Source organism: Martes martes, assembly GCF_963455335.1.
Source record: "Martes martes genome assembly, chromosome: 8".
In the NCBI taxonomy this organism is placed as follows: domain Eukaryota; kingdom Metazoa; phylum Chordata; class Mammalia; order Carnivora; family Mustelidae; genus Martes; species Martes martes.
Genome location: NC_137895.1, coordinates 141,456,210 through 141,470,163, shown reverse-complemented (window position 1 = coordinate 141,470,163; position 13,954 = coordinate 141,456,210). Strand labels below are relative to the sequence as shown.

At 51.7% G+C, this 13,954-nt stretch overlaps 1 protein-coding gene across 4 annotated transcripts in view; it reads left to right on the top strand.

Annotated features, from left to right (window-relative positions):
• The first annotated feature begins 2,268 nt into the window (after nt 1-2,268).
• The window catches only part of WDR37 (WD repeat domain 37), a 53,821-nt gene continuing 42,135 nt past the window's right edge, over nt 2,269-13,954 (top strand). For 2 of the 4 annotated variants that reach the window (XM_080812416.1, XM_080812415.1), the window contains exon 1: nt 2,269-3,439. In XM_080812416.1, the coding sequence (XP_080668542.1) occupies nt 3,216-3,439 (224 nt within the window). In that variant the 5' untranslated portion in view covers nt 2,269-3,215. Of the gene's footprint in view, nt 3,440-3,790; nt 3,958-13,954 lie in introns of those variants that run through there. The other 2 variants (XM_080812417.1, XM_080812418.1) reach the window with 2 other exon arrangements.

Below are 13,954 nucleotides of genomic sequence, written 5' to 3'. Positions count from 1 at the left end.
GCGAGTCGAGGTGCGGCGAGTCGAGGTGCGGCGAGTCGAGGTGCGGCGAGTCGAGGTGCGGCGAGTCCCGGCGCCCTCTGAGCCGCGCTATGCTGCGCGCGGGGCCCCGCGGAGCGCTTTTACGGAGGGAGCGCGGCGACGGAGGGGAGGAGCCCGGCTCGGACCATGCCCGGCCGACCCCGCGCGGGAGGCGCCAGCGCAGTTCCGGGTCCTCGGGCGCTCGAGCTCGGACACGTCGTGACGCGTGTGCGCGGGGCCCTCTGCGCAGTTAGCCGCGCGGGGCGGGGGTCGGGGCCGAGCTCGGGCTCCCTCCGCGGGGCCCGCGCCGACGCCCTCGTCCCGGAGGTCGCGCGCCCCCGCTCGTGCCGCCCGCGCGCCGCGCTCGCCCCCCGCCCCCACACCCACTCGAGATATTAAGTACTACGTGTTTCTAACTCGTTCATTAAGAAAATGCATTTATCCGCTAACATTCTAAAATCACCGAATTTGTTCTCCGGTCAGTCATTCACGTATTCAAACAGGCTGAATGGCGTGTGGCTGGACACGCGGCGTCTCACTTCAGGTCACCCGGGGGCTTCGGGCCCCGTTTCACGGGACGCGCGCGTCCACGCGGGCCACGCTCCGCCGCCCTGCGCCCGTGAGGCCCCCAGGACGCCCGAGGCGCAGGCTCGACCGACAGCGGAGCGCGCCGCTGCGTCCCGCCGTCGGCGTCCGGCCCCGCCGACCGCACAGCGACGGCGGCGACCGGCGCTTGGCCCTGTGAGGGTCCGGGTCCCGGGATCCAGCCCGCACCCGGCGCCCTGCTCGGCCGGAGGCCTGCCTCCCCCTCCCCTGCTGGTGCTCCCTCTCTCGCTGTCTCTCTGGCAAATAAATATAATCCTATAAAAATTTTTAAAGACGTGAAGACTGGGGCGCCTGGGTGGCTCAGCGCGTTGGGCGTCTGCCTTCGGCTCGGGTCATGGTCCCAGGGTCCTGGGATCGAGCCCCGCATCGGGCTCTCTGCTCAGCGGGGAGCCTGCTTCCCCCCCATCTCTCTGCCTGTCTCTCTGCCTACTTGTGATCTCTGTCAAATAAATAAATAAAATCTTTTTAAAAAAATAAATAAATAAATAAATTTCGGGGCACCTGGGTGGCTCAGTGGGTTAAGCCTCTGCCTTCATTCAGGTCTTGATCTCAGGGTCCTGGGATCGAGCCCCGCATCGGGCTCTCTGCTCAGCGGGGAGCCTGCTTCCCCCCCATCTCTCTGCCTGTCTCTCTGCCTACTTGTGATCTCTGTCTGTCCAATAAATAAATAAAATCTTAAAAAAACCAAAAAACAAAAAACGTGAAGACTGATAGATTAAGGTATTTGTGAATTCGCCTGGCGCGCTACGTGTAAGTACAAGTACCACTGTGTAAGTGCTCTGCAAACACACCGGAGAGGCCCGTGGGAGATGAGGTTTCCGTTTTGCACACTTCGCTTCTGTCCGCCGAGAAGACGGCTGTCGCCGGTCGCACCGGCCCAAGTCTGTGAAGAAACTCCTGCCTCACACACGCTGGAAAATTGGCAAGTCGCTGTTTTACCAGCCTTTTCAAATGATCCAGGTGATTCCTGTCTGGTAAGAACCAGCCCATTGCCAAGTCCTTCCAACCGGCAGAGTGACCTTCCCCCAGGGACTCAGCGGCCTCCCTGTGAATACTTTGCTAAGGGCAAAAGGCAGACTTTGCCCAACCCCCAGGATCCTGTAAGTACTTTAACACTTAAAAATTAGAAATTTCCTTCATCCCTGACTCCACCAAGATACATGTTGGCCATCCACCCCCCCAGGTGGACGGCCCACCAATGGACACCTGGCGGGTCTCACGGCTGAGGTCTCCCTGGACAGTAGTAACTTTCCCAGCAAGAGGGAGCCCCTCAACGTCCTGGAAACCCCGCTTCCCATATTCCTCAGAGACCCCCCTCCGTAAGCCCCTCCCCACCGGGCAGTGTATGAACCGGGCGCAGCTCTTCCTGCCCCTGGGTCCTACCCTGTGCTTTCAGAAAACCACCTTTTCCCACCAAGCACGTCCCGGGAACTCCTCCTTGGCCGTGGGCTTCAAACTTAACGTCTCCTACATCAAACCCGCGACAGTGAACATCTTATACTGCTACAGTAACACTCACTGCTTGGGACTGAAACTTTGCCTATTTTCTCTTGCCCGATGTTGCAATACTGGGTCACTAGGAAAAAATTAGTTCACTGAATTAAGCAAGTCTTGCAAATGTTGACACATGTCATTCTTGAGTATCAATCACCTTTATTAATACCAGCACTGATTTCATCAGAAAGTCCTGGGGCGCCTGGGTGGCTCAGCTAGTTAAGCGTCTGCCCTCAGCTCAGGTCATGATCCCAGGGTCCCGGGAGCTCCTCCCCGCTGCCTGCTGCTCCCCAGGCTTGTGCACGCACACGCCACATCTCTTTCCCTCAAATAAATAAACAAAAAATCTTAAAAAAAGAAAAAGAAAAAGAAAAAAGTCTTTCAAGCATTGGGAAGCCGTCAAGGCCTGGGTGGACAGGGAGGGCGCTGGCCAGTCTAGTCCGCCGGAGTCCCCCCCTCTGAGTCCCTTGGCTTCCGGCTGGCTTAGGAGCCGGCCGGCCCCACCCCCGAGCTTCTCTCCTTCCCGGGGAGTCCCGGGCCCTTCTCCTGGATTCGGGGTGACCGAGGGTCCTATTCTTTCTCCGGGATCTCCCACGCCTGCTGAACTCCCTCCCCACGTAACCGAAACTGCGTGTGACTCTCCTGCGCACATGTCCCCTGTCGCTGTCACCGCCCGCCCGCCGGAACCCCGAAGGGGAGAGGCGGCTCCCGGGGCCCGCCGCGACTCCGGGAGTCTGGAGCCCCGCGTCTCCTCCGGAACGTCTCTGCCCGGCTGAGCCCCACACGCGCGCGAACACTTCGGGATCGCGTCCCCTCGGGCCGCGGCTACCGGGTCCCCAGCGCCATCACGCTCGTTTCCCGCACGGCCGCGACGGTCCTGGGAGCCAACGGCGGGCGGTGCCTTGGAGTCAGGAGCCCCGCGCGTCCGGAGCCGTCCCGCCGCTCGGCCCCCGCAGCTCGCGTCCCCGCCCGCAGAGCCGTCCGCGGCGCGGGGGTGGCTCTCGGAGGTCTCGGCCGGCCCGTCCCCCCCCAGCCTGCGCGGAGACCAGCCAGTCCCACCTTCCGCGGCGAGCAGCTGACTCGAGTCCTTCTGGCCAATGGCGAGCGCAGGCTCCGGGGCGGGTGAGTCACCGCCGCCGCCGCGCTCCAGTATTAATAGCTCTGCCCCCACCGGGAGCCGCGCGGCCGGCAGCCTCCGCCACAGCCCGCACCGTGCGGCCGCGGGGACTCGCAGGCCCGGACGCCCGCCAGCGGCGCCCCCGACCCGAGCCGATGGACGCGAACCTGGGGGGGTCGAGGACCCCCGCGCGAGCCCGCCGCTGTGAGTACCGGGGGCTGCGCCGGCGGGCTCCGTGCGAGCGCCCGCGCCTCCCAGCCCACGGCTCGGCCCTTCCGGGCTCACCTTCGGGCAAGCGTCGGCCCCGTGGGGCGAGGGCGGGCAGTCTCGGGCGCCCACGAGCGCCGCCGCACCCCCCCAGCCCCGGGCCGCCCGCGCACTCGGGCCCCGCCAGCGCGACACGGGACTTCCGCCCGGGGCGCAGGGCGGGGGAGGGACTTCCGCCGTCGCGGCGGAGACGGAGGCTGCGGACGGGACTTCCGGCGCGGGGCGGAGGTCGTGGCGGGACTTCCGGCGGCCCAGGCGCGAAGCGAGGCCGGAGCTTCCGGCGGCTCCGGAAGTGCGGGGCGTAGGGCTGCCGGGTCGCGGGGCCGCGTCAGGGCGGAGAGTCGGTGTCCTGCGTGTCCCGGTCCGTGCGGGCGCCGCGTGGTTGGGAACAGGCGGGCTGCGGCGCAGGGCCCGGTCGGCTTGAGGGGTCGGCGGGCACGGCGGCGGCAGGACAGGTGAGTGCCGGGCGGTCCTCTTCCTCTCCGGAGGCACAGCCCGAGGGCAGGGGGCCGCGGCTCCGGCCGGGGCTGGGGGCGTGCCCCGCCCCCCACCCCGCCCCCGCGTGCCGCGGTCCTTGCGGCGGGTGCAGGGCTGCGGTCGGCCGGGGGCGGGGGGCGGCGCCTCGTGCGGAGCCCCGGGCTACGTGCTGGGCCGGGGCGGCCGTGCCGGCGGGTCCGCGGAAGCCGACGAGCCTCCCTGGGGGCGTCGGCAGGTCTCCTCGTCTCCGCGCGGGCGGGCGCCCCGTCAGGGCAGGACGGGGCCTCCACGGCGTGACCTTACACGTGTCCTCGGAGCCGTGCGCCTCCGGGGCGGCCGGTGCCTCCGGAGTGCCTCCCCCCGCACGCTCGGCTCCCGGGCTGGGGGTCCGCGTGGCTTGCGCGGCCGGGCCCCCGGCAGTCGTGCGGGCGCCGTGTCCTCCTCGCGCGGGCCCGGCCGGCCCGGAGAGCGGCTGACCCCGGCCGCACCGCACAGCGGCTGCGCGACCTGTCCGAGCGCGTGCGGACCCCGAGAAGGTCGCGCTGGGCTGTGTGCGCCCCGCGCCCCTGCGAAGCCCTCGGCATGGGACAGCTCGGGGGGGGAGGGGCGCTGCCTTCCTCTTGTCCCAGCCTCCCGCCGCCTGACTGCTGGCCTCGCACTTGCACCCGGGGAGTCCGGGTGGTCATCTTCCCGCTGCGCTGCCCGTCCCTTCGAGTGGACGCCGCCCGCAGCGCAGACCGGCGGCTCGAGCCTGCAGGCGCCCTCTCCCCGGTGCTGCGGGGCCGCTGGCCGTGCTGTCGCCGCGGCCGGCAGTTCTCAGCGCGGCGCGGGAAGACAGCGCGTCCGAGGGGCTGTGCGGACCCGCGCCTGGGCAGTCACCTTGGATACCGTGACGCGCTCGGACGGATTCCACTGCGCGGTCATTGAGTGCGTGTGCTTAACGCTCCTGAAATTAAGGGGTTCAGTGTTCTGTTTTTGCTAAAAAGATGTTTAACAGTCCCACTGGGTGTGAAATTGTGAGGAATGTTTTGTATCTGGGGTCACGTGTGGCCCACGAGTTGTGCAGGGCACTTTACGTTAAACCTCTGTGAGGGTGGGATGAGGAGGTGGGGTTTTTGGAGGGAACTGTTTATAATTCCTTGAAAATAATGTTTTTAAAAGTAGTAAATTTTTTTTTCATGAACCTGTTTAATGGGATCTGCCCTGTAATAGTGGGTTAATATGAATATTTTTTCTTTAGAGATTTTATTTATTTGACAGAGATCACAAGTAGGCAGAGAGGCAGGCAGAGAGAGAGGGGGAAGCAGGCTCCCTGCTGAGCAGAGAGACTCGGGCTGGATCCCAGGACTCTGCGACCGTGACCTCAGCTGAAGGCAGAGGCTTAACCCACTGAGCCACCCAGGTGCCCCTAGTATGAATATTTTTAAGAAATGTAATTATCTTTTGGAATTTCAGGTATTTGTTTTTGGTTGTATTTAGGTAAAATAGCACAGCTTTTTAACACTGATTACAGTAGATTACTTTTAGAGTAAAGACTTTCTTCTACTTTACAGTTCTGTTCTTTTTTTTTTTTCCTTCTCCCTGCCCCTTCAGGGTCCCCCTTTTATTCTTCCCTTTACAGTCTTTCTTTTCTTTCTTTCTTTTTTTTTTTCTTTGAGATTTTATTTATTTGACACAGAGAGAGCGAGCACAAGTAGGAGGAGCAGTGGCAGTGGGAGAGGGAGAACTAGGCTCCTTGCTGAGCAGGGAGCCTGATGTAGGCCCGATGCAGGACCCGGTGATGACCTGAGCTGAAGACGGACACTTCAGCCACTGAGCCACCCAGGCTCCCCTCCCCTCTACAGTTCTGTGACCAGTGTACTCAAGTGTTTGACCTGCAGAACATTTTGGGACCTGTTGGAGCTCCAGCAGGGACGTTGGAGCAGTAGTGGCTGATGTTACTGATCCATGTGAACCTCACACCACACCTTTGTAGTAGTTCTTCCGGCTCCGGTATCCTGCCCGTCTGTCCCTGCAGCACTGTCTAACACACTTCCCTCCATGTCTAGCTCGGAGCCCCTGCCCTATCAGTTCAGTATTCCTGATTTCCTTGCTCCTCTCTGTGATTTCAACCTGAAAACACCCTAAACTTTTCAAACATTTATATAGGATTTATCCCAATACTGATCCCTGCGGCGGTGAAGACAGTAGACACTTCAGTTCTCCGGCCAACCAAGGGCTTGTCCACCCTGGGTGGACTGGTGTGGGAGGAAGTGGTGTTGGTACCAGGGCGGACTACTGGAGGAGGGAGAGGATGTGAATGCAGAGGACAAGAGTAAGATTTTAAAGAAGGTTCGGGAAGAAAATTTTGATGGAAAGACTAATGAATGAAAAAAAGAAGAAATTGGAAAGAGGTTAGGAAACCTAGAGGAACCCACCACTCTGGTTTCGGAAGAATGGTGAACATCACTGAAGACATGAGTGGAGGCAGAACTTGAATTAGCCGGGTCGTCTTCAAGTATTAAGAACACGGCGCATGGCACAGGCATTACGAACCCATCACTAAAATGGCGCATCACAGAGCTTAGAGAGGTCTTAAGGGATAAAATTACCAAGGATGAAAAATCTCCATTTAATGGCAGGTTTTGGGGAACCAAAACCTGTTCCAGATTTATAAACTATGATTGTGTGAAGTGTGCATATTTGGTTGGAAACTAATCAACATGAAAAGATTATGAGTGTATGCACTGTGTGGTGAAATGACGAAAACAAGCAAAGCTCAGAACCACAGTATATGGGGTTTGTGGGGAGGAGGGAGGTTGAAGACTCAGTGAAAGGCAGAGGGTGAAGATTTGTTTGTTAAAAGTTTTATTTATTTAAATAATCTTGACACCCCAACGTGGGGCTTGAACTCATGACCCTGAGATCAAGAGTCACACACTCTTCCAACCTGAGCCAGCCAGGCACCACCAGAGGGTGACAATTTTTGAAATTAGTTGTATAGAAGACTGCTTATTACTTTTTTGGGAAGATTTATTTGACAGAGAGGCACAGTAAGAGAGGGAACAGAAGCAGGGGGAGTGGGAGAGGGAGAAGCAGGCTTCCCGCTGAGCAGGGGGCTTGATGCAGGCTCCATCCCAGGACCCTAGCTAGGACCATGACCTGAGCCGAAGGCAGACGCTTAATGACTGAGTCACCCAGGCGCCCCAAGACTGCTTGTTTCTTAAGGTATAGTGTTTGGAAAGCCAGTGGTATGATACTTAAGACAGAAAATCATTGATTCAAAACCTACAACTTTGAGGGGTGCCTGGTTGGCTCAGTTGGTGGAGTGTGTGACTCTTGATCTTGGGGTTATGAGTTCAAGCCCTGTGTGGGGTGCAGAGATTACTGAAAAAATGAAAAAACAAAACACCGAAAAACCTACAACTTTGAGGTAAAAGGAAGGTTGGTGTTGCAGTTTTTGCACTTTATATAACCAACTTGTGGAATCTTCAAAATACATAACTTTCCAGGTTAAACTTACTGGAATATTTCCACTGACTAAGTCTTCAGAGAGGACAGAAAAGACCTTTACTCATTTATTTACTTGACTGGAATGTCTGCAGATAAAGTCGTCTCTCTGTGGCTCTATTAGGATCGGTTTCACAGGGTTTTGATATTTTCCTTTTTTACAAAACGTAACTTACAAACTGCAAGGTAACGGTGGTAGATTGTGTTAATGATTTGGCAATGGAGATGCTTTATGAGGTTATTAATTTAATCTGTGTAATCACTGAAAAAGAACTACTATGTCTACCTCCTTTTTATGAAGAATATAATTTCTGGTTAATGTTCCATTAAGTCATTTTGGTTTCTTGGCCAAATTTTTATGTGGCACAATTAAATAGTTCTAAATGTTTTAAAAAAAATTACTGAAATACTCTTAAGTGGGATCATATGAATTGTTTAACCAAGGTAGTTTTGTTATATTCAGTTTGTCAAAGTTAATATCAATGTAATCTTTGTGCATATAAAGTTCTGCCAATTATAGATTCTGCCATTATTTGGCTTATATCTTTATTTCGTCCATCTCTAATTTCTGTAGCTCTAAATTTTCAGACCGAAATTTCATTAAAAAATGTGTTCTTTAATTTTTCAGTCAGAAGTAATTTTTCGGGGTGCCTGGGTGTCTCAGTCATTGCACATCTGCCTCCGGCTTGAGTCGTGATTCCGGGGTCCTGGGATTGGGCCCCGCGTCAGGCTCCTTGCTTGGCGGGGAGCCTGCTTCTCCCTCTTCCCCTTCCCTGCTTGTGTTCCCTCTCTTGCTCCACCTCTTTCTGTCAAATAAATAAAAAAAATTTAAAAAAAAATAAATTTTCCATTGGGGTGCCGGAGTTGTTAGGCTCTATTGGTTAGGCATCTGCCTTCCGCAGGGTTCATGATCCCAGAGTCTGGGGATTGAGCCTCCAGCCCTGCATCTCTCCCTGCTTGTGTGCGCGTGCTCTCTCTCTCTGTCAGATGAAGAAACAAAATCTTTTTTTTTTTTTTTTAAGATTTTATTTATTTATTTGACAGAGAAATCACAAGTAGGCAGAGAGGCAGGCAGAGGGAGAGGGGGAAGCAGGCTCCCCGCTGAGCAGGGAGCCCGATGCGGGGCTCGATCCCAGGACCCTGAGATCATGACCTGAGCCGAAGGCAGAGGCATAACCCACTGAGCCACCTGGGCGCCCCAAGAAACAAAAATCTTTAAAAAAATAATTTTTCTGTTTACTATGAAAATGAAACAGGATTTAAGATTGACTTAGTTAATTGAAATGATTCTACTTTAAAAAAATAATTTTTCCATATATCATTTGAGGGAGTTGTATTACATGTTTTATTTTATTGTGTGTTGTTTATTTCTGCCTGTAATGTTCATATAAGCTTTTTTTCCATCTTACTAAGAAGAGTAATATTTGGTAAGTCATAGAATTTGGAGGCATGATGGTGTAGACCTCTCCAAGATTTATAAATTTAGCCCAGTTCGGGACGCCTGGGTGGCTCAGTTGGTTGAGCAGCTGCCTTCGGCTCAGGTCATGATCCCAGCGTCCTGGGATCGAGTCCCACGTCGGGCTCCTTGCTCGGCAGGGAGCCTGCTTCTCACTCTGTCTGCCTGTGCTCTCTCTCGCTCTCTCTCTCTCTGACAAATAAATAAATAAATAAATCTTAAAAAAAAAAAAATTTAGCCCAGTTCTCTTTTCCTCTCTAGACCTGTATGCCTCCTGCCTCTTGTATTTTAGATGTGCGGAGGCACTGCAAGCGTATTACCTTCAGTATTTAGTTCTTGCTTCCTTCTGCAAATCTGCTGCCTCAGTAGTTTGATCTCTTTTTCACCTATTTCTCATCCCAGAAGTGAGGGCTGTTCGTGACCCCTCTCTTCTGTGCCACCTGCCCTCCCCACCCCAAGTCCGTCCCTACCCCTCTGGTCTTAAGGATCATCATTAATTGCCTAGACTGCTCCAGTAACTTCCTAGCCAGCTTTCCCATTCGCAGTCATCTGATTTTTCCGTGTGTTTTCTACACAGCAGCAAGAGTGATTTTTCATGCAAGTCTAGTGTCATTTATGTCAACACCTTGAAATGACTCCCTTTTTGTTTTAGGATACAATCTAAACATAAAAGACAGGCTCTAAGCCTACCTCTCCCACTTGTACCATTCTCTCTGTTGTTTGTTATGCCTTAGCCACATTTTCGCTTTTTTAGTATCTCTGATAAGTTAGTTTCATTCCCAGCTCAGGGAATTTGCACATGCTGTTCCTGCTCTTGGAATACCCACTGCCTCTCTCTCTTTCCGCATGCTTAACTCCTACTAGTTCTTCAGCCTCAGTTTAAATGTCAGTTTCTTGGAAACACCTTGCTAACTCTTTAGTTTGTACCTTGCCTTCTCATGATATTTGTATGTCTTTAAGACTAGTCACCATAATTTGTAATGTCTGTAGTAAATTCTGAGATTATGTGCAAGGTCTGTCTCACAATTCTAAATAACCTGAAAGTAGGGACCAAGTTGTTTAGTTCACTGCAGTATTCCTGGTACCTCATGTGTTCATGAACTGAAGAATATTGGTGCGTGACTTAAAGAAGGAAGTGAATGCTGTTGCTATGCCTGCTTTAAAGATGACAAAATTAAGCTTTAGGAAGGTGGTTAAATGACTTGACCGAGGTTATACAGTTAGTTGGTGTTAGATGTGTTAGTCCATTCATTCACTTACACCATCAAATGTTTTGGGATGTATTTATGTCAGGCCACCTGGTCGGCCCTACGAGAACAATAGTGAGCCCAGATAATGTCCCAGGTGGGACACTGGTGGTGGTGTGGGGGAAGCATTCATTAACTGAGTAAACCACAAATAAGATCTAGGTGTGCAGGTGCTGAGGGCCATGCAGTGCTGTGACTCGCAGTGGTCAGAGGAAGCTCTTTAGAAGAGGTAACGCGTAAGCCGGGGCTCCACTCAGCAGCAGTGAGGAGTCCCCCACCCAGGGTCAGTGGAGGCTGAGCGGAGAACCCGGACTTCCGGCTCCCCCTTTACGGTCTACCTGGCAGAAACAAGAATTTGCTGGGACATGGTCATTAGAGACCTGCTGTAACGTAAGACTTAAATCAGATCCTGAGTCTGATAACACGAAACCCATAATGGTGAGCTTCAGCTGAGAATTACACGTCATGAAGAAGGTGGAGAATCTCCGTTTGAACGAGAAAAGACAGCGGACAGCAGCACAGGGATGTCGCAGATGCTGGAATGATTCGACGGATCTGCAGGCAGCCGGAGTGCGCGTATGTGGTAGTGAGCCCTTGGTAACGTTTGAGACAAATGAGAAAAAAAAAGTCAGGGAGAAAACACAGGATGTAAAGAAACAAATGGAAATTTAGAGCTGAAGAGTGTAATTGAAACAAAAACCCGGTGGATGGCGGGACAGCAGAACGGAGAGAACAGCGGAAAGACTGAAGAAGCAGAGATTACCGAACTTGAACAGCGGAGAGAAAATAGACCGGAGGAAAGGGAACGGAGTATCGGGGGCCTGTGGGACTTTGACAAAAGCCTGTTGTTCTTGTTACAGTCCCAGAAAGAGGAGAAAGACGGTGGGGCTGAAAACATATTTGAGTAAATACTGGCTGAATATTTCCTAAATTTGGGAAGCTGTAAACTTAGCAGAATCAAGCAGCTTTATGAAACTCAGACAAGCGAAACTCAAAGAAATCCACGCTGAGACACATGGCAGTCAAACTTCTGAGAACTAAAGAAACAGCAGTGAGAGAGAAGTGCCACTTTCCTGGGAGTGGACAGACGAGCTGACAGTGGATTTGCCATCAGCGACCATAGAGGCCACGAGGACGTGGCATATATTTCAAGTGCAGAAGGAAAAGACCTGGCAGCTCAGGGTTCTGTATCAAGTGAAAACATCCTTCCCGTGATCTGTCCGCAGCCCCAGATCTGCCCAAAGAGAACAGCTGGAGGAAGTTCGCGTGACACCACGGGACCGCAGGAAGCCGCGAGGGCGCAGCAGGAAGGAAGCACGGACAGCGGGGAGAGCAGACGTGCACATGGCAGGTTCCCCTCGCGGCTGAAGGTTGAAGCTCTGGACGTTCTCTCGGGGTGTGTGGAGGAAGCGGCTCACGTGACCGTTACGAGTGGGGGTGTAAGGAGACGGGAGGGCAGGGTTTCTTCATAACCATGAACTCGTGTAGTGTTGATCATCGGACCGATCGCTGTGAAAACCTAATGCCTGCAGCAGTCACTGAAGAAAGTCGTACAGAAGAGGTGACCTCAGAAACGACACTGTCCGTCAGAATGGAATGCTGAGACACGTTGAAGTAATCCGCAGGAAGGCAGAAACAAAACAAAAAACAAAATGAGAGAACAGAGATTGACTTGTATACTAGGAACAAGTGCGGTTTACTTGTGCACGCAAATTTGGAATGTCGTTCGAAAATCATCTGTGTAATTGATCTGTTAACAGGGTAAAGAAAAGCCACACCATTAAGTGATGCAGAAAAAAACATGACAAAATTCAGCACATTAGTGAGACTCTCAGGAGTGGGGAGTCTTCTCATCGTAGCAGTTGACCTACAGCTAGCATCATACTTAACGGTCAGAAACAGTTTTTTTAACCTTGAGATCAGAACAAAACAGGGATGTTTATCGTCACTATTTACAACACAGTACTAGAATTTCTAGGCAGAAGGAAAGGAACTAAAGGCGTACAGATCAGAAAGGAAGAAATAAAACTTTTTTTTTGATGACATAATAGTCTACGTAAAAAATGCCAAAGAATGAATAAAAATCTAGAACTAATAAATGACTTCAACAACAATGTGGGATACTAGCAATTAACATAAAATGGAAATAAAAATACAATATTGTTTAACATTACTCAAAGTAACAGCACAAATTTCAGTGTGAATTTGAAAAGTCATACGTAGAACTTCTTTGTGGAAATCTACAGAACTGAGGGAAGAAGAAGTGATCTTAATAAACTGAGATATACACTGTATTCATAGGTTGGAATGCTCAGCATGATAAGAGTGCCACTTCTCTCCAAATTGATGAACAGATTAAACACAATTCCTTTAAAATTCCATGAAGATTTTTATTTTTGTAGGTATGGGAAAGTTTATTCCAAATTTGTGTGGATAGGCAAAGGAACTAGAATAGTTAAGACAATTTTGAAAAAGATTTCAGTGATAGGAATCACTCATGATTTCAAGACCACACAGTAGTCCAGACTGTTTTACTGGCAGGGGCACCTGGCCGGCTCAGTTGGAAGAGCATCCGGCTCTTAATCTTGGGGGCATGAGTTCAAGCCCCACGTTCGTTATAGAGATTACTTAAAACTGAAAAAAAAACTGTGTTGTTTGGAGAGAGAGAGAGAGATACATAGATCAGGTGAACAGAAGAGAGAACCAAGAAATAATCTCACCTAAATATAGCCAGAGGATTTTTGACCAAGATGCCAGACTTTCTCAACTCAGTGTGGGATGGGTAGCTTTCAACATGTGACGCTGGAATAATCGGATATCCTCAGCAAAGAATGAAACAAACAAGAAAACCCCAAACAAAAATACCCTTGGATCTAAACTTCATGCCTTAATACAAACACCGACCCAGAGGAGCTCATAAATTTAAATATAATGTATAAAACTACAATTTCAAAAGAAAACAAAATTTTTAGGAGCTAGAATTGGTAAAAAGTTCTTAGACATGACTCTGGAGGTATGATCTGTAGGAGATAATCGATCAGTGGGATTTCATCAAAATTTTAAAAAGTTTTGCTTTGTGAAAAACCGTGTTAGGATAAAAGACTGGGGGAAACTTGGTAACCCACTCAGCTGACATGTAACTCGTGAAGGCTGTATGGAGCACTTTCAGATCTCCGCAGTAAAAACCCAGAGTCCTGTGAGAAGATGCACAGAAGATGCGAGGAGACGTTTTCCTGAGAAGCTGTATCTAGATTGCAGATCAGTACACGGAAAGATGGGCAGGGTCACCAGCCCCCAGAGGAGTGTGCGTGAAGACTGTGACAAGATCCTGCACGTGGGTCAGAGCCGCTAGAATTGAACACAGGGAGCGCTCCAGGTGAGTCCGTGGAGAGCAGAATCCCGTCGCTCATGGGAGCGGAAGACGCCACAGCTGCTTTGGAGAAGCGTTTGGCAATTTGTGTTTTTCGTGTTGCCTGAAGTTACAGTATTTTAAACACAGGGAGCTAAATAGATCATTAAAAGTGATTTTACCTGTTCAATTTTTTTTTTAATGTGGCTGTTAAAAAATTTGCCATGTTGTGTGTGGCTTGCATTATATTTCTCTTGGGACAGCATTGTTCTAGGATCTGTGATCTAGAATGTGTGATTAGAATTGGTTCTCGGGGGAGTAGACTGAGGCTGGGGAAAGTTGGTTAAGGGAGACTTGTTCTTTAAGCCTGTCTTTGCTATTTAATTTTTCAAAACTTGTTAATCAAATTTGATAAAAAGTTACCTTTTTGATGA